General features: G+C 49.2%; 7 protein-coding genes across 7 annotated transcripts; 5 read left to right on the top strand and 2 right to left on the bottom strand.

Annotated features, from left to right (window-relative positions):
• Positions 1–628: 628 nt before the first annotated feature.
• Positions 629–3,757, top strand: M430DRAFT_118094 (hypothetical protein). The gene is made up of 2 exons (XM_024861690.1): positions 629–3,527; positions 3,593–3,757. The coding sequence occupies exons 1-2, from the start codon at positions 920–922 to the stop codon at positions 3,646–3,648; spliced, it is 2,664 nt and encodes an 887-aa protein (XP_024722177.1). The 5' UTR covers positions 629–919; the 3' UTR covers positions 3,649–3,757.
• Positions 3,758–4,709: 952 nt separating this feature from the next.
• M430DRAFT_26551 (hypothetical protein) lies at positions 4,710–5,177 on the top strand (the record flags this gene model as incomplete). Its single annotated transcript, XM_024865418.1, has 1 exon — positions 4,710–5,177. One exon carries the CDS (start codon positions 4,710–4,712, stop codon positions 5,175–5,177), a length of 468 nt encoding a protein of 155 aa, XP_024722176.1.
• A 550-nt stretch (positions 5,178–5,727) lies between these two features.
• Positions 5,728–7,450, bottom strand: M430DRAFT_40812 (hypothetical protein). Its single transcript, XM_024867432.1, has 4 exons — positions 7,195–7,450; positions 6,759–6,900; positions 6,155–6,706; positions 5,728–6,095 (listed from the first exon to the last, which is right to left on the bottom strand). The coding sequence occupies exons 1-4, from the start codon at positions 7,269–7,271 to the stop codon at positions 5,970–5,972; spliced, it is 897 nt and encodes a 298-aa protein (XP_024722175.1). The 5' UTR covers positions 7,272–7,450; the 3' UTR covers positions 5,728–5,969.
• Positions 7,451–8,054: 604 nt separating this feature from the next.
• On the top strand, positions 8,055–9,675 carry M430DRAFT_26549 (hypothetical protein; the record flags this gene model as incomplete). Its single annotated transcript, XM_024865416.1, has 4 exons — positions 8,055–8,487; positions 8,538–8,856; positions 8,907–9,596; positions 9,645–9,675. 4 exons carry the CDS (start codon positions 8,055–8,057, stop codon positions 9,673–9,675), a joined length of 1,473 nt encoding a protein of 490 aa, XP_024722174.1.
• Positions 9,676–10,951: 1,276 nt separating this feature from the next.
• On the top strand, positions 10,952–13,710 carry M430DRAFT_219999 (hypothetical protein). Its single transcript, XM_024864614.1, has 5 exons — positions 10,952–11,383; positions 11,446–11,962; positions 12,009–12,075; positions 12,138–13,051; positions 13,123–13,710. The coding sequence occupies exons 1-5, from the start codon at positions 11,296–11,298 to the stop codon at positions 13,361–13,363; spliced, it is 1,827 nt and encodes a 608-aa protein (XP_024722173.1). The 5' UTR covers positions 10,952–11,295; the 3' UTR covers positions 13,364–13,710.
• A 193-nt stretch (positions 13,711–13,903) lies between these two features.
• Positions 13,904–15,734, bottom strand: M430DRAFT_98965 (hypothetical protein; the record flags this gene model as incomplete). Its single annotated transcript, XM_024870157.1, has 2 exons — positions 13,904–13,943; positions 14,011–15,734. The coding sequence occupies 2 exons, from the start codon at positions 15,732–15,734 to the stop codon at positions 13,904–13,906; spliced, it is 1,764 nt and encodes a 587-aa protein (XP_024722172.1).
• A 3,300-nt stretch (positions 15,735–19,034) lies between these two features.
• On the top strand, positions 19,035–21,194 carry M430DRAFT_99072 (hypothetical protein; the record flags this gene model as incomplete). The annotated part of the gene is made up of 5 exons (XM_024870161.1): positions 19,035–19,320; positions 19,462–19,604; positions 20,079–20,603; positions 20,661–20,704; positions 20,756–21,194. 5 exons carry the CDS (start codon positions 19,035–19,037, stop codon positions 21,192–21,194), a joined length of 1,437 nt encoding a protein of 478 aa, XP_024722171.1.
• Positions 21,195–22,418: the final 1,224 nt, after the last annotated feature.

The following is a 22,418-nucleotide window of genomic DNA, read 5'->3' as shown; positions in this document are numbered from 1 at the left end:
TGGCAATTACTGAAACTGTTTCGCTCCACCTGAAGGACCACTTGACCAAGATCTTAGCTCAACTACGGATTTCCTGTAGCTCTTATTACACTGTCTTGATTTCTTGAAAGGGTTCCCGGATCGATTTCGTATATCCCGATTCGGTTGAAGTAAACACACATACACATACACAATTGTATATACTACAACTCAATTGCATGTACTACAACTCATATCCAGGATAGATTATTGCTAGCCAGCAAGCAGAAGCCCAGGGCGACCGAGAGTTACAGAACTAGGAGCCAAGTTGCGTGCGGGCTTGGCAATCGAGGCCTACCTAAGGTGAGCAGGTTTACAGGACCACGAGCCCAGATGAAATCTCTGAAAGGCTTTTTCCCAACGTGATTGTGCCTTGCTAGCTAAAGTACCTTGGCTGTATAACCAATAGGGCTCTCTCTACATTAATGGTTTTCTACATTAATGGTTGACTCAAAGAGGATGATAGAAATTTTTGTCATGTGCAGCGCAAACTTTGTAAGAGGCGGTCCAAGAAGCTCTTCCTTTCCTTGCAGGGATCGCTCAACATCCTGCCGCCAATCGAAGCGAACATCGGACCGCTCCTCCAAGAACTGTCGAAAAAAGATGTCTTGAACAATTCCTCACCACGTTCCAGTGATTTCTGAATTACAGTACGATACGCCCCCTCCTGTGCGCCTCCTTTTACAGCCCATCAGTTCGCAGATCCTGATACTGCCAGTCACTAATCGCGCTCAGAGTCTAGTCTGCGTCATTTTCTACTCTTTTTATCCCCGCCTTTGATGAGATAAATACAGAGAGATTCCTGCCTGGGAACTCGACTCGCACCTAGTCGTTCTCAGGAGCTGGACGAAGAGCTTTCCTGTCCCATATATTCCTATTCCGCTCATACGCCGGCCACGAGATGCTGGCTCTACGCTCCACAGCCGGAGCTGTGGCCAGAAGGGCGCGAACAGCTGCCCGACGACTTCCTGCGACCTGTGCCTGCACTCTGCCAAAGGTCACCACAGCTGTAACTCTCTCATCTCGAAGGGACTACGCATCTTCCTCTTCCGACAGCTTTTCCACTCGATCGACTGTCGTGCAATTGCTTAGCAACATTGGTTCAAAGAGAGAGGTCCAGCAATACCTATCTCATTTCAGCTCTGTTTCTTCTCAGCAGTTCGCCGTTATTAAGGTCGGAGGCGCAATTATCACCGAACACCTCGAATCTCTAACATCTGCCCTCGCATTCCTCAACCATGTCGGGCTTTACCCTGTCGTTGTACACGGAGCCGGGCCGCAACTGAACAAGCTGCTAGAGGATGCCGGCGTTGAGCCTCATTTCGAGGAGGGAATTCGGGTCACAGATGGCAAGACACTGGCAGTAGCCCGAAAGCTCTTTTTGGAGGAGAACTTGAAACTGGTGGAGAAGCTGGAAGAGATGGGTGTTCGTGCGCGGCCGATTACATCAGGTGTATTCGGTGCCGATTACCTAGACAAGGAGAAATACGATCTGGTGGGCAGGATAAACAAGGTCAACAAGGGTCCCATTGAAGCCTCGATTAATGCCGGATGTCTGCCAATCTTGACTTCAATGGCAGAGACGCCAGAGGGTCAAGTGCTCAACGTCAATGCCGATGTTGCCGCTGGAGAGCTTGCCCGAGCACTCGAACCGTTGAAGATTGTCTATCTTTCTGAAAAGGGCGGGCTTTTCAATGCCGACACGAACGAAAAGATCTCTGCTATCAACCTGGATGAGGAATACGATTACTTGATGTCACAGTGGTGGTGTCGATATGGCACGAGGTTAAAGATCAAGGAGATCAAGGAACTGCTTGATGCGCTGCCAAGAACCTCCAGCGTCGCAATTATCCATCCAGCAGATCTGCAGAAGGAATTGTTCACCGATACCGGAGCCGGGACACTGATTCGACGAGGAAACAAGTTGGCGACTGCTACGAAGCTCTCTGATTTCGAAAATTTGGATAAGCTCAAGGAAGTCCTTGTTAGAGATCGCGAAGGCCTTGACGCCAGAGCTACGGTTGACCGATATGTTGAGGGTCTCGAAAACCGACCTTTCAAGGCTTACTTCGACGACCCAATGGACGCCCTGGCGGTCGTCCTACCACCGAACTCCTCGAGCTCCCTTGCCAATCTTGCTACTTTCACAATCACCAAAGCTGGATGGCTGACTAACGTTGCGGATAACGTTTTTGCGGCCATTAAGAAGGATCACCCAAAGCTAGTGTGGACTGTGAAGGGAGATGATGAGAATCTAACCTGGTTTTTCGACAAGGCTGAAGGAAGTCTGTCCAAGGATGGAGAGGTTATGTTCTGGTATGGAATCGACAACAGCGATGAGGTTAAGGAGCTCATGACTGAGTTCACCAAATACGGTCGCTCTATGCTGGGTGATGCCAACCTGGAAGCCCGACTCCAACGCGCAGCCAAGGCAGCATCCGGAATGAGTGCTTCGATCAAGAACAGTTCGCAAGCGCGTGCCTTCTCGACCAGTGCACGTAGGCCTGTGTCGAAGACATCCCGCGCCTTCGCTGCTTCATCGCGTGGCTATGCTACCACCACCAACCCCAACCCTCCCTTTGGCACCAAGAACTCTTCAAACAACCAGCCAGCTAAGGTTGCGCTGATTGGTGCCCGAGGATACACCGGGCAAGCACTCATTAACCTTCTCAACGCACACCCGAACATGGATCTCCGTCATGTTTCATCACGTGAACTTGCTGGCCAGAAGTTGAAGGGATACGATAAGCGCGAGATTACCTATGAGAACTTGAGCCCTGAGGATGTCCGCCGTATGGAAGCAAATGGCGAAATTGATTGTTGGGTTATGGCTCTTCCAAACGGTGTCTGCAAACCTTTTGTGGATGCAGTTGAAGAAGGCAAGGGGCCTCAAAACAGCGTTATCGTTGATCTCTCTGCCGATTACCGATTTGACAGCAAGTGGACCTACGGTCTTCCCGAGCTTGTGAACCGATCTGATATCGCGAAAGCGACTCGGATTTCCAACCCGGGCTGTTATGCTACCGCTGCACAGCTCGGCATATCACCCTTGGTGCCTTTCCTCTCTGGATCTCCTACCATCTTCGGTGTTTCAGGTTACTCCGGCGCTGGAACAAAGCCCAGCCCAAAGAACGACGTCAAAAACCTGACAGACAACATTATCCCCTACAGTCTCACTGACCACATCCACGAGCGAGAAATCAGTTCGCAGCTTGGTGTAGAGGTAGCTTTCATTCCCCACGTCGCGGTCTGGTTCCAAGGCATTCACCACACTATCAATATCCCATTGAAGGAAAAAATGACAAGCAGGGACATTAGACAGCTATACCAGGAGCGATATGCAGGTGAGCGGTTGGTGAAGGTTATCGGGGAGCCACCAAGCGTGAAGGCTATTAGTGGCAAGCACGGAGTCCAGATCGGTGGGTTTGGAGTTCACAGCTCAGGAAAGAGGGTAGTGGTTTGTGCTACAATTGATAATTTATTGAAGGGGGCTGCTACACAATGTTTACGTAAGTTCCAAATATCTCCCTCTCCCAGACCTTGAGTTGGACTTTGACTAATATCTTGGTTCTAGAAAACATGAATCTCGCTCTAGGATTTGCAGAATATGAAGGTATTCCTCTCGATTAGATGGATGACGATTGCGGGAGTTTGAAAAGTCGTTCAGTTTTCGGTCAAGCGACGAGAGCAACCAGAGCCGCGAATATGGTCTTGTATATAGGGTTACCAGGGGCGCTACAAAGTGAAAATAGTGGACCAATATTGAATTTATGTTTATCCATGTGCCTCTCAAAGGTAGGTGGAGATGTGATTGCTATTGATAGTCTGCTTCAAATTCTGAACCGGAATTGCGATGAGGATCAGGCGTCTCGACTCGGATGGCTTATCATATGATGCGCCTTGTCGTGGATGCAAAGGAACTTGCTGATGATCCTTTCGTGCTACAGCTGTGAAATAGATTACGTCTCTGGAGTTTGATTTGACTGTCATTAGAGCAATGCTGTCGCGTGCTCCCATCCGCTCCAAGCAGGGGGGCTGTTGGTTAGCTGAGGCTGGCTTGTAACAGCCATCAATTAAAACTCCCCCAATCCTGATCCTGATCCTGAATTCTAACTCTTCTGTTCCTTTCAGCCTGATAGTCAAATCAGCAGTGAGATGGAGTGCGGAGGAATTCGCAGTGCGGGTGCGGCTGTACCTGCGCTCAGCCTCTTCGCTTACGATAAGCATGGGGTCGGAATGCCCTCTGTCTTAACCATTCCTTTTGCACAGCGGCGATACGAGCATCGTTTCAGAGTTTAACTTTATGTTATCGCGGAGAGACGGTTTATTCGCAGTCTACTCCATTCCTTTGTTCCTTGCCCGGCCCCCATCGCCGTTTGAGGTTCACGGTAGGTATCTTACAGAGGATCTGGAGAGGGCTTTCTCGTCTCTAAGCCTATCGACTCAGCCTCGAGTTGTCCTTCAGGAAGCCGCGTGCGTTTTCATGTGTTCAGTTGTCAGATCTCGAGACAAGAGACATGAAATGAGGTATATAAGAAGGGGCGAGTGTCCCATCAAACCTCTCCATCATCAGCATCAACATCAGCATCATCATCACAACAGCAACAGCAATCTTCCAATACTTCTTTCTACCACCACTCCAGCAATTTCCAGCTTTCTTCAGCTCAATCCCAACACTCAAATCAGCAAAAATGGTTTCCTTCACTACCGTCTCCGCAGTCACCGTCGCCGCCTTCGTGGCCCTGATCGAACCCACCTTCGGTGCCGCCGTCGCTGCCAGAGCAGGAGCTTCACTCGTCGGCAGTGCAGTTGCTTCAAGCGGCAACCATAAAGCCCGAGACCAGATCCCCAACCAGCAGATTCAATCCGGCTTTTCGGACTGCGTCAACCAACTCCACCAGGTCCCACCTACTATGGTCTACAACCCCGACCAGTCGGTCGTTATGGGCAACCTTCCCCCCGTCTGTATCAACGAGGTCTACGCCTGGAACAACCAATCCAACATCGCCCAGATGGAGGCCATGGAGGGAGTCACTACCGTCATCAACAGCACGGCCATCCACCTGGACAAGCTACCAAGCGAGCTGCACCAGATGCTGGAGGGCGTCTTGGGCAAGCCAAATGCTGCCCCAGCTGCCCCAGCCGGAAACGGGAACTAGACGCCCTCGACTTTGCGGGCATCATTGTGTGAAAAGTCCTGTTTTCATTTTTCTGTACAGTCTATGGTCTAGGAGGGTCATCTTAGCGTTTGGAGGTTTGCATTGTTCATCTTTTGGGCGTTCTTGGGTACCACTTCGGTGGGTGGGCTTGCAATTGGCAGCCTAGAAAAAAGTTCTTTCTTCCTTGTTGTACAACACTTGGGTACGTGGCATACTGCGTTGTCTCTCATCTTTTTTTAGGGGCATTTGAAACGATTTCGTGTCATTTCAGGGAATAGAATTTTGAGTTTTGATCCATTTCCAAATTCTTTCGTTCTTTTCATGTGACTTTTAGGTGCCTTGACGCAAATGCATAACTCGACTCTGAATACTCTTCACCCAGCTTTGCACAACCGGAGAGTAGTTCCCCGGGAGTGGTACTTTGGACATCAATCTCATATATTGTGCCCATATGAGCATACTCATCGGTGAGTCGTCAACATTCACGGTTATGTCGGATTCAAAAAGACGAGGTGAGACTTGTTCTTCACAAGCAGATAAGTTCCCTATCCAAAGAACATGCATGATATATGGAAACTCGGATTCTAGGAATGTTGTCCATTATCTCCTCAGCAAATCTATCTACACTATCTACGATGCTTCCAGGATACCTATAGAAGAGACATTGTGGATGGCAAGATTGAAATGCAAGCAAGCAAGCGAGCACGCCTACCTGTCTAGCTAAGACAAACTTCCTATGGATTGATCAATCACTCTAGAAGCGTTTGGGGCCTTGCCCGTTGAGCGCAGAGCTTAGTGACCAGTGCTAGGAATGGTATCAATCCGCTCGGATAAAAGAGCGTTGTTCGTTGGGGCCGCAAGAGGTGGGCCTTCAGGGGTAACATAGGCTTTTGTCATTCCGCCATCGACGACGAAGTCCTGTCTCCTAATTAGCACCTCTTCTTTACCAAAGATCTCTGATTTGGGAGATGGTATACCTGTCCGTTGATGTAGCTAGCATCGTCGCTAGCCAAGAACAACACGGCGCGTGCCTGCTCAATAGCCTCGCCGAATCTACCACTCGGGAAGTGAACCTCACGTCTGTGCCTCTTGGGCTGGTCGTCACCTAGCCAATCTTGCAACAGTGGAGTGTTGAGCGGAGCAGGGCATAGAGCATTGAAGCGGAATCCCTCTCGGGCATGCACAATTGCCAATTCTCTGGTCATAGCCAACACCGCACCCTTGCTGGCCGTGTATGCCAGTTGAGGGGTAGCGGAGCCGACGAGGGCAACAACGGACGCAGTGTTGATGATGGAACCTTTGGTCTTCTTGTGCTTGCGCAGAGACAGGACGGCGTGTTTGGAACCGAACCAGACGCCCTTGACGTTGATGGCTTGGGTTAGATCCCAGATCTTCTCGGGGGTGTCGACTGCGTCAGCATCATCAGCGTGCATTATGCCTGCATTGTTGAACATAATGTCTACACCGCCCCAGGCGTCGAGGTGGTCGACAAGAGCCTTTACATCGGCCTCTTTAGACACGTCGCTGACCTGTTATTTATTGGTTAGTCTTACATATAGACAAGGGACAGAGGATACGTGCCTGAGTCTCAACTTTGTGATGCGAGGGAACGACTTGCTTGAGCTTGGCCAACGCTTTCTCAAGAGCGGGACCTGATATGTCGGCCATGAGGACATTGGCACCTTCTTTGGCGAAGAGGATAGATGTTTCAAGACCGATGCCTCTGGTAAGGTTGTGAGCAAGAAGTTGGGAATATATGTACCTAAGAAAGATGCATGAAGGGAAGGCGAGAGGAGAGACTCTCCACGCATATTCAAAAGCAATAATTTGTGACACTTGATCATCTGGTAGAATGTACAAAGTCCCAACAGGAAGCAGATACGGCCCCTGAAAGCCACAAGTCATGTGAAGGCACTAGCAAATGGAAACCGTGGAGATCTCCTGCTGGGGCGTTGAACGAGGGACAGAGGGGCAGAGAGAAAAGCCGCAAGCTTAGAGCTGGATGGTCGACACTTACCCAGCTGCTCCGGTGACGATCGCATTCTTGTTGTGAAGTCTTCCTATCTGGATGCTATTGATGGTGGGGGCCGACATGTTGAATGTTCAATGATGCGGGAACACGATCCGATGGGTACTTGATGGTGGGGTCTTGGGACAATGAAAACAGGAAGACTCAGGTGATGACAGCAACGTGGAAAGGGAAAGGAAGTGCTGTAGGTACGAAGTAGTATCAAGTATTCTTGACTTGCTATGCGTTGCTCAGCAGTTTGTTGTGGATGTGGCCTGTTCTGTTCCTGGTGTTCCTGTGTTCTTATCGAAGCTTTGGAACTAGGGCCTGACCGCTCATCCTCGTCCATCACTAGAGTCTAGACTGAGAGGGGGGATCAACGCAGATCAAACATGATACTTTGGATGTCGAACTAACAAAGCAGAAAAGATACTTCCAAACCCAACAACCAATGCGCCCCGACAAAAGCGCAGACAAGTTTGAAGGCTTTCGCTCTTTTTGTTCCCTCAAGCTGAACTGTGACGGTCAGCCCGACCAGAGCTTCCCAATTCCCAGATTCCCCATTCGGGTCCAAATTAAGGACGTTGATTGGGTCGAACGGTGTCTGATAGTCTGATACGTACGGAGGTAGGTACTGCGCAGACAGGGGAGCTTGAGTACAATACCATCTCTCCTCCCCTCCTCTCCCCTCCCCTCTTCACAAAGCCTCTGCTACTGCCACGGGAAAGTATTCTCGAGAGTGGATGTTCAACAGATCAATTCTCTGAGAGGCACTGCAGAATCCCCTCCTTCGACGACGTCAATTGGAGCTTCAACATCCAAGTAGCCACCCCGCCCGCGAATTCGTTATCGCACCGCAGAACAACAGAATGGCGAGCAGCGAACGACCCAAAGTGACCCTCGAGTCCTTACCCAACCTTCTCGCAGATGATACCAAAGTCAAGCTTGCAGGTGTCGATGTCGATGGAATCTTGCGCGGCAAGTTGGTCTCCAAGAAAAAGTTCCTAGGCATCGCCAAGGAAGGCTTTGGTTTCTGCTCCGTCATATTTGGCTGGGATATGCATGACCAGACATACTTTAAAGAGTTGAAAGTCAGCAATGCCGAAAATGGTTACCATGATATTATTGCCATCCCGGATCTCAGCAGCTATCGACGGATACCTTGGGAGGATAACGTCCCTTTCTTCTTGGTCAGCTTCTTTGACCCCGATTCCGGAAAGCCTGTCAGCGCATGTCCCAGGGGTCTCTTGAAGACTGCTGTGGAGAAGTTGAAGGCTAAAGGGCTTGGTGCTATGGCTGGAGGTTAGCTCTCGAGGACATATTTAAGTATGCTGATATTGAAATCCTCTTAGCTGAATACGAATTCTTCCAATTCAAGACACCTGCGAGCAACCCAAATGCTCCCGCAGACCAACGAAATGGCACCCCCGTTGCCACCTTCCTCCGAGATAATCCTGTCAACTCCCTCCCGCCCCTGACCGAAGGCATGTTCGGATACAGCTTAACACGACCTGTGCATAATCAAGATTACTATTATGGGATCTTTGATGCATGCGAGAAATTCAACTGTGGAATAGAGGGATGGCATACTGAGAGCGGGCCCGGAGTTTATGAGGCTGCATTGTCTTTTGGAGAAATCCAGGAAATGGCAGATAAGGCCGGTTTGTTCAAGTCAGTTTACATTCTGGAAGAGTATCGGTGCCTGTCTAACATGTTTGCAGATACGTTGTGAAATCGGTCGCATCAAAATATGGAATAACTCCTTCCTTCATGGCTAAACCACGACAAGGCCTCCCGGGGAATAGTGGGCACATGCATGTTTCGATAGTTGATAAGAATGGAAAGAACCTCTTCTTCCGCGAGGAGAAGGATACAGAGGCAGAATATGAGGATCTTGCCAATCTGTCAGATATGGGACGACATTTCCTGGCTGGGCTACTGGAAGGACTTCCAGACATAATGCCGCTCGTCGCACCCAATGTCAATTCATACAAGCGCCTGGTGGAGAATTTCTGGGCGCCGGTAACAGTATCCTGGGGCCTTGAACATCGTGCTGCATCAATTCGATTAATTGCGCCGCCTACATCAAAACCGGGAGCTACGAGATTTGAAGTTCGTGTGCCAGGTGCAGACGCAAACCCATTCTACGTTTTGGCTGCCATACTAGCCTTGGGCTGGAGGGGCATTGAGAAAAAGCTTGAAATCAAGCAACCGCCTCTTGGCAAGGGGCAAGATGTTGGCGGAAAGGCCGACCCGGGCGTCAGATTGGCAAAGAGTCTCAGGGAAGCCACTGAGCGGTTTATGAGACCCGAAAGTGTGGCGAGGGAGGTCTTCGGGGATGAGTTTGTGGATCATTATGGTGGGACGAGAGAACATGAAATCCGACTGTGGGATGAAGCGGTCACAGATTGGTTTGTCTTCTTCCTTTCTGACCTGGATACATTACTGACCGATCATAGGGAGGTCCGAAGATATATCGAGACCGTATGAAACGACACTTTTACAATATCGTGGAATGCTGTGCACCTGCACTCTTGTCCTATTTCCTCAAAAAGATACCACTCTTGTAAGCTGCATGTCGAGAATAAATGCTGAAATTATTACCTCAGTACAAGTAGGCCCCCTACACATACCATAAATATACTCCTTGGGGGTATACAAATCGCTGCAAGCCACGACTTCTACCTGCAACGCCGGCAAGCGAAGCAAAAGAACTGACGTTTTCAGCGTTGCAAATTGATGCCATCCAGCCCAAGTGGTGCTGGTTGAATTTCTCTATTTCCTCATCTGAATCACGAGAGCTGAATCTCCTCGATGCATGACACTGCGGGTGATACGAAATTGTCTGAATACCATACATCTAACCAAGGCCTGATACCGCAAAAGGCCAAAGTTAAGCCTAGTCACATGTAACCCGACAAAAGGAGGATGCCCATCCATTGATTTGGTTGATATTTAGATGAGGAATGCCGCGACTGTGAGATTTACGATACTTCCAAACCACCCGAGCGTCACCTATCTCTTCCATTCATTGAAAAGGAGAACCCTCTTTTCAAAGGGCCTCAACGCTTCATCTAAGATCTGGTGATTCTGTGATTCTCTTGTTTCAACACCTACTTCAGGTCAGTCTATGAGACCAAGGCAATAATGACGACCTTAGGGTCAATGAGGACATGACCTTTAGCGTTGGTCTTATTGAGGCCGCGCCGTATTCGAGTGAGTCTCGAAGGACCGAGGACAGTGATAGGAGCTGTTCACATTTCGAGAGATCTGTGCCAAAAGCGGAAATTTGAATCAACCAGGATAATGGTGATGCTTGAAATTTCAATCACTGATCTTTCGACTTAAATAAAATTTCCCAAATCGATGTCACTTTTATCATCCAGTTGAAAATTGCATGCAATAGATGGGATCTTTGAATTCGAGCTCTCTTCACAGCCTTAATCGAGGCAACTTGAACAGACTGCCGATGAGGAGCTCCTATTCCTGGAGTTTATTCTATTTGGAATTGGGGAAGCCGGTCGAGATTGTACACCGGATGACCTCGTTGGTAATTGCCCCGATCTCGCGAAAAGGGCCAGTAAGGGGTAAGTAGTGTCTACTATGTAAGTATCAGTATCAGTATCAGTATCAGTATCAGTATCATGATGTACCAGTATCCGAGTATCCTTAGGTATCATAGAATGCGGGGTTGTGGGGTAGGAGCTCGGGTGTAGCAGAACAGCCTCGGCGATCTGTAGAATTGTTAATCATCACTTCCCCAGATATTTAGTCCTCCTTGATCTCTCTTTCTTTCCCACTCATTTTATGCAATTCTACTGGACAACTCGTACATTCTTTTTATCTGATTCCTTGCGGTCCAGCACAGCTTTCGTTTGACATAGAAAAGAAGAGAGAGAAGATGGCACTGGGTACGTGGGAAACAAGCTACCCCTCATTTCCTAACTTTGGATGACAACATCATCTCCAGATTGCTACGTGAAGATGTTCTACCTTAGAGTTTTGGAGCTTGATCTCCCTTCCTTAAATCAATCAATTGCCATTCAATGGTTAATATGTTGATCTTGAACAGTCACCGCTGCCACCGTGGCGGCCACAGCTGCTACAGCCATGTATCTTGATGCAAAGCACGCTATACGGAAAGACCTCACCGAACTACGAAGCCAGCAGAGGGCCATGAAAATGTACGCCGGAGCCAGTAAGCAATTCTCCCCTCTCTCCCAACCCAGAAACGGTCTCTTCTAACAGCTTTCGAACCAGTTGAAAGCAACCGCCAAGCGCTATATTACCTCTTCGAAGAGTCCGTAAAGAGACGACTCAACGACGAGTGTCTATGGTCTCGGGAAGGCTGCTACACCTGGGCGCAGACCTACGAGCGCGCCAATCAATGGGCGCAATGGTACCTCTCTCAAGGCGTAAAGCCAGGTGACATCATCAGCTTCTACCTGATGAACTCGCCAGATTTTATCTTCGCCTGGATGGGACTCTGGGCGATTGGCGCCGCGCCCGCAATGATCAACTATAACCTTGCAGGGAAGGCGCTGCTCCATTCTCTGGGGGTGGCGGGGTCGCAGATTCTGTTGGTGGATGGGGAAGAGGAGCTGGTGAATAGGGTTGAGGATGCGAGGGGGGAGATTGAGAGGGGGTTGACGATGAAGATTTTTGTTTTGGATCGGGAGTTCAAGGAGGGGATTCGTGCGATGAAGGCAGAGAGGCCGGATGATTCCTACAGAGATGGGGTAAAGGGGAATTGGCCTATGTGCATATTCTATACAAGGTAGGTGACTTCACATTCCGTTACGTCTGGGTGCTAATGAGAGTAGTGGCACGACGGGCATGGCGAAGGGTGTTCCCTTCAATGTCGACAGAGGATATCAAGTAGGTGTTACAGTATGTTCTCCTTGAGCCCCGACTTCCACCTTTCCACCAGCACCAACTGATATCTTTCTCAGAGAGCAGCAGGCGGAAGTCGACTTCGAGACGATGACCGATGGTATAACTGCATGCCCATGTATCACGGCACTGGAGGCGCTTTGGCGGCCTCCCTGATGATGAATGGAACAACCCTCTGCCTCGGAAAGCGGTTCAGCACCTCGAAATTTTGGGGTGAGGTGCACGACTCCCGCGCTACATGGATAACGTACGTTGGAGAAACTGCCCGATACCTGCTCGCAGCGCCGCCGTCGCCGCTCGATAAGGACCACCACGTCCGAGGCATGTACGGAAATGGTCTCCGTCCAGACGTATGGATCAGATTCCGCGAGCGCTTTGGAGTCCCCGAGGTTGGGGAGTTCTTTAACTCCTCGGAGGGCGTCTTCGGCCTTATCAATTACTGCAATGGCGATTACCTCGCGGGATGTGTGGGCCATCATGGGGCCATCAGTAGATTCCTAAACAGGAATACCATGGTTCCTGTGCTCGTTGACCAGGCCACCGGTGCCATTGTGCGAGATCCCAAGACGGGATTTGCACTCCGCCAGCCATACGAAAGGGGCGGCGAGATCATCGTCGCTGTCCCGGACGTCAGCGTGTTCGCCGGCTACTACAAGAACCCGGAAGCGACGATGAAGAAGTTTGAGAGAGACGTCTTCCAGAAGGGCGATCTGTGGTATCGATCCGGTGACGCCTTGCGCAGGACTGACGACGGCCGCTGGTTCTTCCTGGACCGCTTAGGTGATACCTTCCGCTGGAAGGGCGAGAACGTCAGCACCGCCGAGGTGGCCGAAGTCCTGGGCAGATTCCCCGGCGTTGTGGAAGCCAATGTGTATGGGGTTGAGCTGCCCGCACACGATGGCCGTGCGGGCTGCGCAGCCGTTTATATCGATCCTAATTTTAGAAGGGACTTCGATTACGCCGGCCTCTTGAAGTACGTATTTTCTTATCCCCCCTTTTCCCCCCTTCTCCTTTCTCTTCCAAAAACTAAGAAGACGACGACAGGCACGCACGTACCCACCTCCCCCGCTACGCCGTCCCCATCTTCCTACGCATCGTGCAGGAAATGACACCGATCCATAACAACAAGCAGAACAAGGTGCCTCTCCGCGCAGAAGGCGTCGATCCCGCGAAAGTCAAGCCCGAGGATAAGTTGCTCTGGATCGAGCATGGAAAGGGGGACACATATTCAGAGTTCCTGGAGCGGCACTGGGAGGATCTGACGCGGGGAAGAGCGAAGTTGTAGAGTGGTTGAGTGAGTGGCTGCTTGGGAACTTTAAGGGGGGGTGGGGGGGGGGTCATTTATGGATGGTGAGGTTGAGGATTATAGGAGGCAGGGGCTTCGGTTTGATGGGATGATTGTTCTTTAATTTGATGGTTATTCGCAGGAGGTAGATAAGGTAGATGAGATCAGTGCACACGGATCTTACTATGTGATTAATCAATCATACCCAGCAAGAGTACGAAAGTAGCTACACCTTAATTTCCAACCAGCTCTCAATCACGGAACGAGTTCTGGGCTATTAAGAGCTCTGGGTTTACGTTGGGATGCAGGGCAGTAAAAAAAGAAGAGACTGGAAAAAAAGGGGGGGGGGGGGGTGGGTTGGGTTTGGAGGGGCAAATTTATCACAAGGTGGGAAAATGCAAGGTTTCGTCTTTAACGTTCTTGTCATTTGAGAAAAAGAACAAAAATGCAGATCATGATACAGCCAGCCAGCCTTATGCAGAAGTTTTACCCATTCATTCACCTTCCGAGAAAAGTAACCTTGAACATGACGTTTCCCTATTAATAGCCGTTCGGCGGCTCGTTCGCGAAATTATGCAGACTATGGTTCCATTTATGTTAGAGAGGGGGGTGTTTAGAGATAAAAAGGGGAGGGATGTGGTGCGTACCTGATATCTTGACGGTCCCGGACTGGTGGTGTACCGGACTCCTCTCTTTCTCTCTTGCGCCGAGCGTGTCCGTTCACGTCGCTATTGACGCCATGATGCGGAACGATTTGGCCATTGGCGTTGACGACGGCGCCGCCGATGATCAGATCCAACTCCTTCTCTCCAGCAACGCCGTGCAGGACGGCCTCCTTGGCACTCTCCAGGACCTTCATCTTCTTGCTCTCGCCGCGGACCCGCTCCAGATGCTCGAAGTAGCCGGGAGAGACGGGCGTCACGTATTTCCCGCAGAAGACGCCGACCTCGAATTCTTGGGTCTTGGGGTCTCGCGGGGAGAGCTCCGCGCAGGCGGCTTTGAGGTCGCTGAGGGATTGGTAGATGACTTCCTCGGCGCCAATGTGCTTTGCGATTTCGGCTCGGTCTCGGTTATGCGCTACCAGCTCTAGAGGTGAGGCAAGGTCGATACCATAGATGTGTGCGTGCGTGATGGGCGGAGAAGAGGAGGCAAAGATGACTTTCTTCGCACCAGCTTCTCGAGCCATGCTAACAATCTCCCGACTCGTGGTACCACGCACTATACTGTCATCGACAAGTAGGACTGTTCGACCTGCAAATTCTGATGGTATAGCGCTGAGCTTTCTGCGGACAGACTTTTGGCGAGCACCCTGACCGGGCATGATGAATGTTCGGAATACATAGCGATTCTTGACAAAGCCTTGACAGTAGGGAATCTTGAGACGCTCGGAGACACTGGCTGCCGATGTGTTGGAGGTCTCGGGGATTGGGATAACGACGTCGATTTCTTTGACAGCTTCCTCGCCCAAGGTCTTGACGATAGTATCGGCAAGCTTGTAACCCATGTTCTGTCGACTCCGGTGGACACTAATACCATCGATAATAGTGTCTGGGCGAGCAAAATAAACGTACTCAAAGATATCAGGAGAGTAGGACGCTTGTGGTACAACCTGGCGGAACGTTGGTTTGCATCCCTTGCGGATGAACACTGCCTGTCCGGGAAGGATATCAACGATATCGCTGAACCCGAGCTGACGCAAAGCAACCGATTCAGACGCAATCATGTAATCTACAGCGCCTTCAAGTGTTCCAGATGGCCGAGATCCAAGAACCATGGGACGGATACCGTTAGGATCACGGAAGCCAAGGATTCCAAAACCAGCGAGCATTGCTGTACACGCCCAACCTCCGACACACTTGGTATACATCCGCTCCAAAGCCTTGAACAGGTCTTCTTCGTTAACTCGAGCCTTTCCAGTCTCATTGAGCTCACTGGCGAAGACGTTCAACATCAGCTCACTGTCGCTATCGGTGTTGATGTGTCTGTGCGCCTCAATGTCGAGGTAGGATCGGAGCTCTTCGGCATTGATCAAGTTCCCATTGTGTGCAAAGGTGATGCCGTATGGGCTGTTGACGTAGAAGGGCTGAGCTTCGGCGCTGGCACTGCTACCGGCGGTGGGATATCTCAAGTGTCCCAAGCCCATGAAGCCGGGGAGATCCTGGACTCTGGAGCCATCCTGGAAGACTTTGGCAGCCATTCCATTGCCTTTGCATTGGTAGATCCGTCCACCCGAACCACAAGTGGCTATGCCGCATGCATCTTGTCCGCGATGCTGAAGGTAGTAGAGGGCATCGTGGAGATCTGCAGCCGCATTGGTGGTGTAGGGGTCCGAGGTATGGTCGCCCAGGATGAGACCCAGAATACCACACATCCTGAAGGATTCGTACAAAGAACTTAATCCGTGTACTATAGTAGCTTCATTAGCAAAGTAATGGGAGTCTTGCGCCAAGAAAGCAGATGATTGGGGAGGATGAGGTTCAGTGAAACTTTTTATCCGCAGAATTTTCTCGGAAGTCTAACATCTTTTTTATTGTTTTCATCATCATAACCATTGGGGAGGATGTAAAGCAGAGAAACACAAGATGAACGCGCTACTCACCTATTCAAGTCTGCAAGAAAGCCCAGAACTCTGCGTCCGGGGTGGTTGCGCAGCAAGGTGCGGGAGGATGAAGAGACGGAGAATTGGGAGGGAAGAAGCGGCACTTGGTAGAGCTATGCAATGGCGGGACGCATTCTCAAGTGTCGAGTGAATGTTCAGATGAAAGATGAGATGGATGCAATGCGACGCTGGGTCGCAGAAGCAGAGCGGACGGAGCGCAGCCAGATGCTGAAGTCGTTGCTGGAGACATTTTGAGGGAGAGAGGAAGAGGGCCTCCCCACTTCAGAAGAGTTTGTTTGGTTCGACGCTTTTTTAGAATTTTATGGAGGCGAGCTCGGACTTGCGCCTTTGCTGCACGGCCACCCGGGCTTTTAACCAGGGCGTCCTGTATGTAATATAAGGCATATATGTATGGCGCAGTGCAGGCAAGCGATATCTATCATTTTCTTGTCTATAGGAATCTGTTTTTAAAGAGAGCCAAACTACTGAGGGTTGAATCCAATACACAGGTGCTCAATGAATACCTATGTTACTGTCCTTACATAAGACTACCGATATAAATTTTCCCACTCTTCTCACAGCAGGACTTGGATGGAAGGGCTGGAAAAACGTTATCGCCTGACCCGGGCGATCGGTTCTCGCTTCACCGGCGGTTATCGGTTGAGGAGGGAACCCGTACTCCGTTCCTCCACTTCTGTTCTCCTCTCTGTGCTTACTCTGCGCGGAGATGGAGAAATACAGATGTCCTTGTTCTGGATCAGACCGAACAAGTTCATGTCCATCTCTACGGTGGAAAACTGATTGCAGCATAATTCCCCCACTACTGTGCTGATTGGCTGGCTCGGCTGACTGTACGGTACCGAGGCATCTTGCCGGACGGACTAAGTATTCTCCAGAAGCCGCTAACCGCTTCTTGATATGTCTCTGTGAACCTCATGAACAGCTTTATCTGTCGATTATTGAATTCCACGAAGCATTGTTCTGGCTCTCCAGATTGAGAGCATAAACTATAGCGTGTCATTTGCCAGTGCAATTCCAGATACATACCTACACCATGCCATGTCCATGCTGTGGATTTTCCTGGGCCATGCTTCTCCGTGCTTGTTTGCATCTTTGTTTCATGCTGCCACTGCTATGCCGTGAAAACAAATCTTCTCCATATGTCATGATTTGTGCTTTAAACCTATTGGAATACCGCACCTGTGGCCCTTCACCAAAATATCTTCAGATATTCTCGTTGATCCGTTCTCCTACATCTCTACCAACCCCAAAAGAGGTCATCTTTAAGAGTCCCGCCAAAGATGCAGTCACTGAAGGGTTTCTACTGATAACCATTTCTTTTGTGGGCAGTACAAAGGTAGACCAACAAAGTCGCAGCTGGCCTCTCTTCACCCCGCTGAGAACCTCTGTGGACACCCAGAATCTTGGTAGAGGACAAGATAAGTTCTTCAACACCGGAATACAACCTTCACTTTCATCTCTTGTCATCAAAGAATAGCCTGACTCAGTCGGAGGCATTGAATAGAAGGCAATAGGATGTTAGCTTTCGAAGTTCTTGGTCCAAAAATTATCGTCGGAATTGGCCCAAACAAAGCCTCTTCAGGCTATATTGGAGGCCCGCTCCCATGCGTTTGGGGCAGAGACACCCTCTAATGCCTTTTCAACTCAAATCTGGAACACCATACCAGCAAATCTTAGGCCAAAGAAATCCCGGCTCTTTTGTTACCTCTGGTCCGGGGAATCTAGGTATTTTCCTCGCCTTTCTGTAACGGGATTTCTCAAACTCATATCTGCCTCAGCTTATTTTCTCTCAAGCTGCTGAGCGCAGTTTGAGTCTGATCGACAAAAACAAAGATAAAGATCAAGCTTAGCTACCTACCTACTGGTGCCAGGAAATCAGCTGTTAGTATAGGTCCTATCGACCATGGCAATGGCATCTTCTCAAAGACGATCAGTCATTGTCATTGATGATGACGAAGATCTGGCCACAACCAATGATGATAATAACTCAGAGTTGGAGCTGCTTAGTGAAGGTAAGCAATGATTTTCCACGATCTTCTTTCCGCGCCCCATCGTTCTTGATGTTTTTCCTTGGAATCCAACCGATTACTCAAGATGTATCTGTCAGCCTGCCGTTCAGTGCAACTTCTTAGATGAAGAAGAGATTCTTGGTGATGTACTCTCTTATAGTGAATATATCATAAGGAGAGAGGTTCTTGTTGGGTGGGTTCACTTGACATTGATGAAGGCGCCGCTGACCAAAGAAACTCAAAAACAGCACCACAAGATAACACAAGGAGCGCAGCGGTCAACCCTGCCAACACAAGTCTTCATTCTTCCTCTACAACAACTAGCAGCCATAGCCATATCTCGAGGCTAGAGGATAGCATCCTAAACTCGAGAGATAAGACGCCTAGCCGTACTGCGGTCTTCCCTTTTGAATCGCCAGAGTGGGAGAAATCCAAAACGACGCCCACCAGAGAATTTGCCAACATCAATCCGACTGCGGGCTCTTTGTTGAGCAAAGTACGCTCGATATCAAAATCATCAGCTTTTGGACTCCCTGGATCGTCTTCACCGTCATCTTCCCCAATGCCAAGACTCTCCATATCGGGTTCGAACGTCGGTAGTGCCCACCGTCCTATAGAATTGGAAGATGGTGATTCCGATAGATCGGATATGGGGGAAGATCCAAAAATGAATAATCAAAATGGACACTTCAACAGTGACGGGTCATGTTCCTTAATCCCACAACGCCATCATGACTTGAACAGAAGTTCTAATGGCTCCTTGTGGGATGGTACATCATCAGAAGGGAGTTTGAGAGAGCAGCTAACTATGATTCCTAGAATGGGAAGGATTGCAGTCGAAGATGAGGTGCTGATTGATCTGGATGAGCTGGAAAACGAGGAATTCCTTTGGGACGATGAGGAAGAGCTACAAATCCTTCGTGTGGATGATATCTCTAAAGATGTGATTCCACGAACTGGACGAAAGTTGTCCAGGATCGCATACCCGCAACGCAATCCACCTATAGTCGAACCCTTCATCAAAGTGGACAAATTTCAGCACATGCAGATATGTCTACGCCCTAGAAAAAATGTGGAACTGTCTGACGGCGACTTTCTTCATATCACCGACATTATTCGCAACTCCAAAACCGATCAAGTCAAATTGCGAGGTCTTCGATACCAGAGATGCCATTCTATGAATGCCATGCTCGAAAAGAAGCTAAACGAGCTGTGTTTGTTTTATGAGATTGATCTCGATGATCCACGCAAGCCGCCTGAGCAGGGCGCTGTGGAGGTCTCCATCGATAAAGTAAAGGCCTTACGCAACATCCGCCGAACAAACCAGAGTTTTCCACTTTGTAGGAATTTTGCTTCAGATGAATTCCAAACGCCTTCTGAGGTAGCATCTGCAGGTGGCTTGACAGCACGGTGGAAATATACCTGCAAATATTCCTCGAGTGACGATAGATGGAACAATCGCTGGAAAGAAAGGACCTTGGAGATCTTCAAAGAAGATGAAACCACTAGTGGATATGGAGTTTCGGATGATCTGAGACGTTTTCAATGGAGGGGAGAAACAATTATGGGAGGATCATATCAGCCTGCTGTTACAGAGCAGAACTTCTCATCCGTCACACGAACAGAGAGCACCATCAGCACCGGAAGTGGAACCACCGAACCAGACCTGGCACTTTCTCATGGTACCCCAAATACACTTCCTGCCTCCGCAAGACGGCAAAAGCGAAGGAGGTCCGCAGAGGTAATAGTCCTGGAGGATTCCCCCGACGCTAGACAGGTCTTCAAGAAAGCGCGCTATGAGGATAGGGATGGTGTTGAGACGACCAGGCGAGGAATAGATGAGCTTCGGATTGATAAGGTGAATTCCCGGACTTCATCAACTGTGATAGATCTGACATCGGAGCCATCTTCCATCGATGTAGTAACACTGAGCTCAAACATCACGACCCCACCTTTACCTAAAGTGGGCACGGAGATCGTTTTCTCTCGCAACCCTTCATCTGCCACATCCACGGCAACCATCCCCCCTGCTATAGATATCCGGTCCTCAGAGCTCGCGGCTCCACCTCCAACTGGAGCTGTCCAGCCTGATTATCGATCAAGTCATGGCTCTGCAACCAGATCTGTCGGTCAAATGCTCACTTTTGGTGACGCATTCTGCGGTGCTGGCGGAGCAACTAGAGGAGCAGTTATGGCGGGTTTTAAAGTCAAGTGGGGTTTTGACTTTTGGGAGCACGCATGTACAACATGGAAGACAAACTTCCGCAATGCAGCATGCTATCACATGGCATCTGAAAAGTTTGTTAGTATGGCTCACGGTTCCAAGGACTGTGCGTCAGTTGATGTAAAAGTTGATGTGCTGCATCTTTCACCACCCTGTCAATATTTCTCTCCTGCTCATACCGTCAACGGTGCCGATGATGAGATGAATACTGCCAGTCTCTACGCAGTCCTTGAAGTCGTCAAGGTAGCAAAGCCGAGGGTGGTCACACTAGAGCAGACCTTTGGGCTACTCGCGGCGAGATTTCGATGGTACTTTGCTTCTCTCATCCATATGTTCACAGCTCTTCAATTCTCTGTGCGGTGGGCTGTTGTGCCCTTGGCCAAATGGGTAAGCATCAGCTATTGTGACGCGATTTTGAGGCTAATGCTGACCTATTTACTATAGGGTCTACCACAAAGAAGATATCGTCTGATAATCATTGCGGCTTGGTAACTCAAACACCTTCATCCCATGTAGGACAAGGTACTAACATATCCAAGTCCAGGCGAGATCCTCCCCAAGATGCCCATACCAACCCATTCCGATAATGAAGAAGACGGACTGAAGCCCTTTGTCACAGTCAACCAGACACTGTCAAAGATTCCCCATAATGCACCTGACCACGACCCTGAACGATTCCGCTTCGCTGACGGCCGCTCCATGAGACCCTGGAATGGCGACAAGATCCTCCCACGAACGATGACCACGAGCGGAGGCCAGAACTACCATCCTTCTGGTACTCGAGATTTCACGCTGAGAGAGTACGCATGCTTACAGGGATTCCCTCCAAATCATGTGTTCCTGGGATGTGGTGTCAAGAAACAGATCGGAAATGCGGTACCACCTTGTGTCGCTAAGGTATTATTCGGGTCGATTAAGAGGGATTTGGATGAAGCGGACGGAATTGTGGAGGATCATGAAAGCATATTGATTGACTGAGTGGCTCGAGGAGCTGCTGGGGTGTATGATGTACATGATGCACCCCGGCTCTTAAGCTTCATGGTCAGCATCTGACAGGCTTCTGTAGTTTCCGGTCTTGATCGAGCCGTCTACGGGCTCGTCGGTGTACAAAACAAGGAAGCACAATTTGAGAAACTTATACGGAGCACTGTCGTGGTGAGGACCATTCACATCGAGGACCATGACTTGAATTCTATTACACTGTATTCTGCTAGGCTAGCTTTGCGTGTATCAAAGTCTCCGAAATAAGTATAGAATTCTACACTGGGATGTGAAAACTAGTTAATTGTGTCATCTTCTCTTTTTTTTTTGTTAATAATTTGACAATAATACGTTATTTTTATAACAATAACATATTACTTTTTACAACACCCCAAGAAACCATTGCAACATCCAATTCGTGCTTAACCTGTTTTGTTAGTTCAAGGGAGATATTGTTCCTATAATGTACCAGTCAGCAAGAGAACTTGGCATGATTTGGTTTATAAAGAAGATTGAGATATTGTCCAGCTCAGTGATCTTGGTAGAAATGTTCATGGCTCCGAAGAGTTCACTATTTTCAGTGCATTGGTTATAATCATAGACAGGTCGATAAACAGCTCGACGCGAGAAGTGCGAGATGAAGAGAGCGGTGGCTTACAATATTGAAGCGATCCTCTGATCGTATGGTCGGTTTAATGTTTTAGTTTTCGTGTTTGGATTTGTATAGCAACAATGATGAGAAGTATGAAAGATAATCGGATAGCAGAATTGTGCTCTGGCGGGTAAGACCGAATATGTTTGAGGTCGATGCTAGATCATTCTTCGGAAGGTCAGCAAGAAGTCTCTTCATTTTGCTGAAAAGAAAAAAGCTCGCTGATCTGAAGGGACTCAGAATATGTAAGATTGAATGTCATCCACTCGCACGATATAGCTAACCCCGGCGAGGGCGCCATCGTAGTGAGGTCAATCGCAAATTATTTCATCATTGGAAGAAAGAGAGGGGGAGAGAGAGCTGTAGGACTTACAAGTTAGTTCCATATGTTGATGAGTGGAATGAGGTGGTATGTTGACTGTTGTGAAAATCTTCAGTTCGAGTTTAAGTTCGAGCTTTTGTAGTTCCCAGAGCTCGAGGAAATATTTTGGAGCTAGACTAGCGCATTGATGCCTCAGGCGCCAATAAAATTTTAGGGTTCCCTTTCTCGCTAAAGCACACACGATAAT

This window comes from Amorphotheca resinae, assembly GCF_003019875.1.
Source record: "Amorphotheca resinae ATCC 22711 unplaced genomic scaffold M430scaffold_4, whole genome shotgun sequence".
NCBI lineage: Eukaryota > Fungi > Ascomycota > Leotiomycetes > Helotiales > Amorphothecaceae > Amorphotheca > Amorphotheca resinae.
Note: the sequence above shows the minus strand (reverse complement) of the source record. Positions and strands in the feature narration are given on the sequence as shown.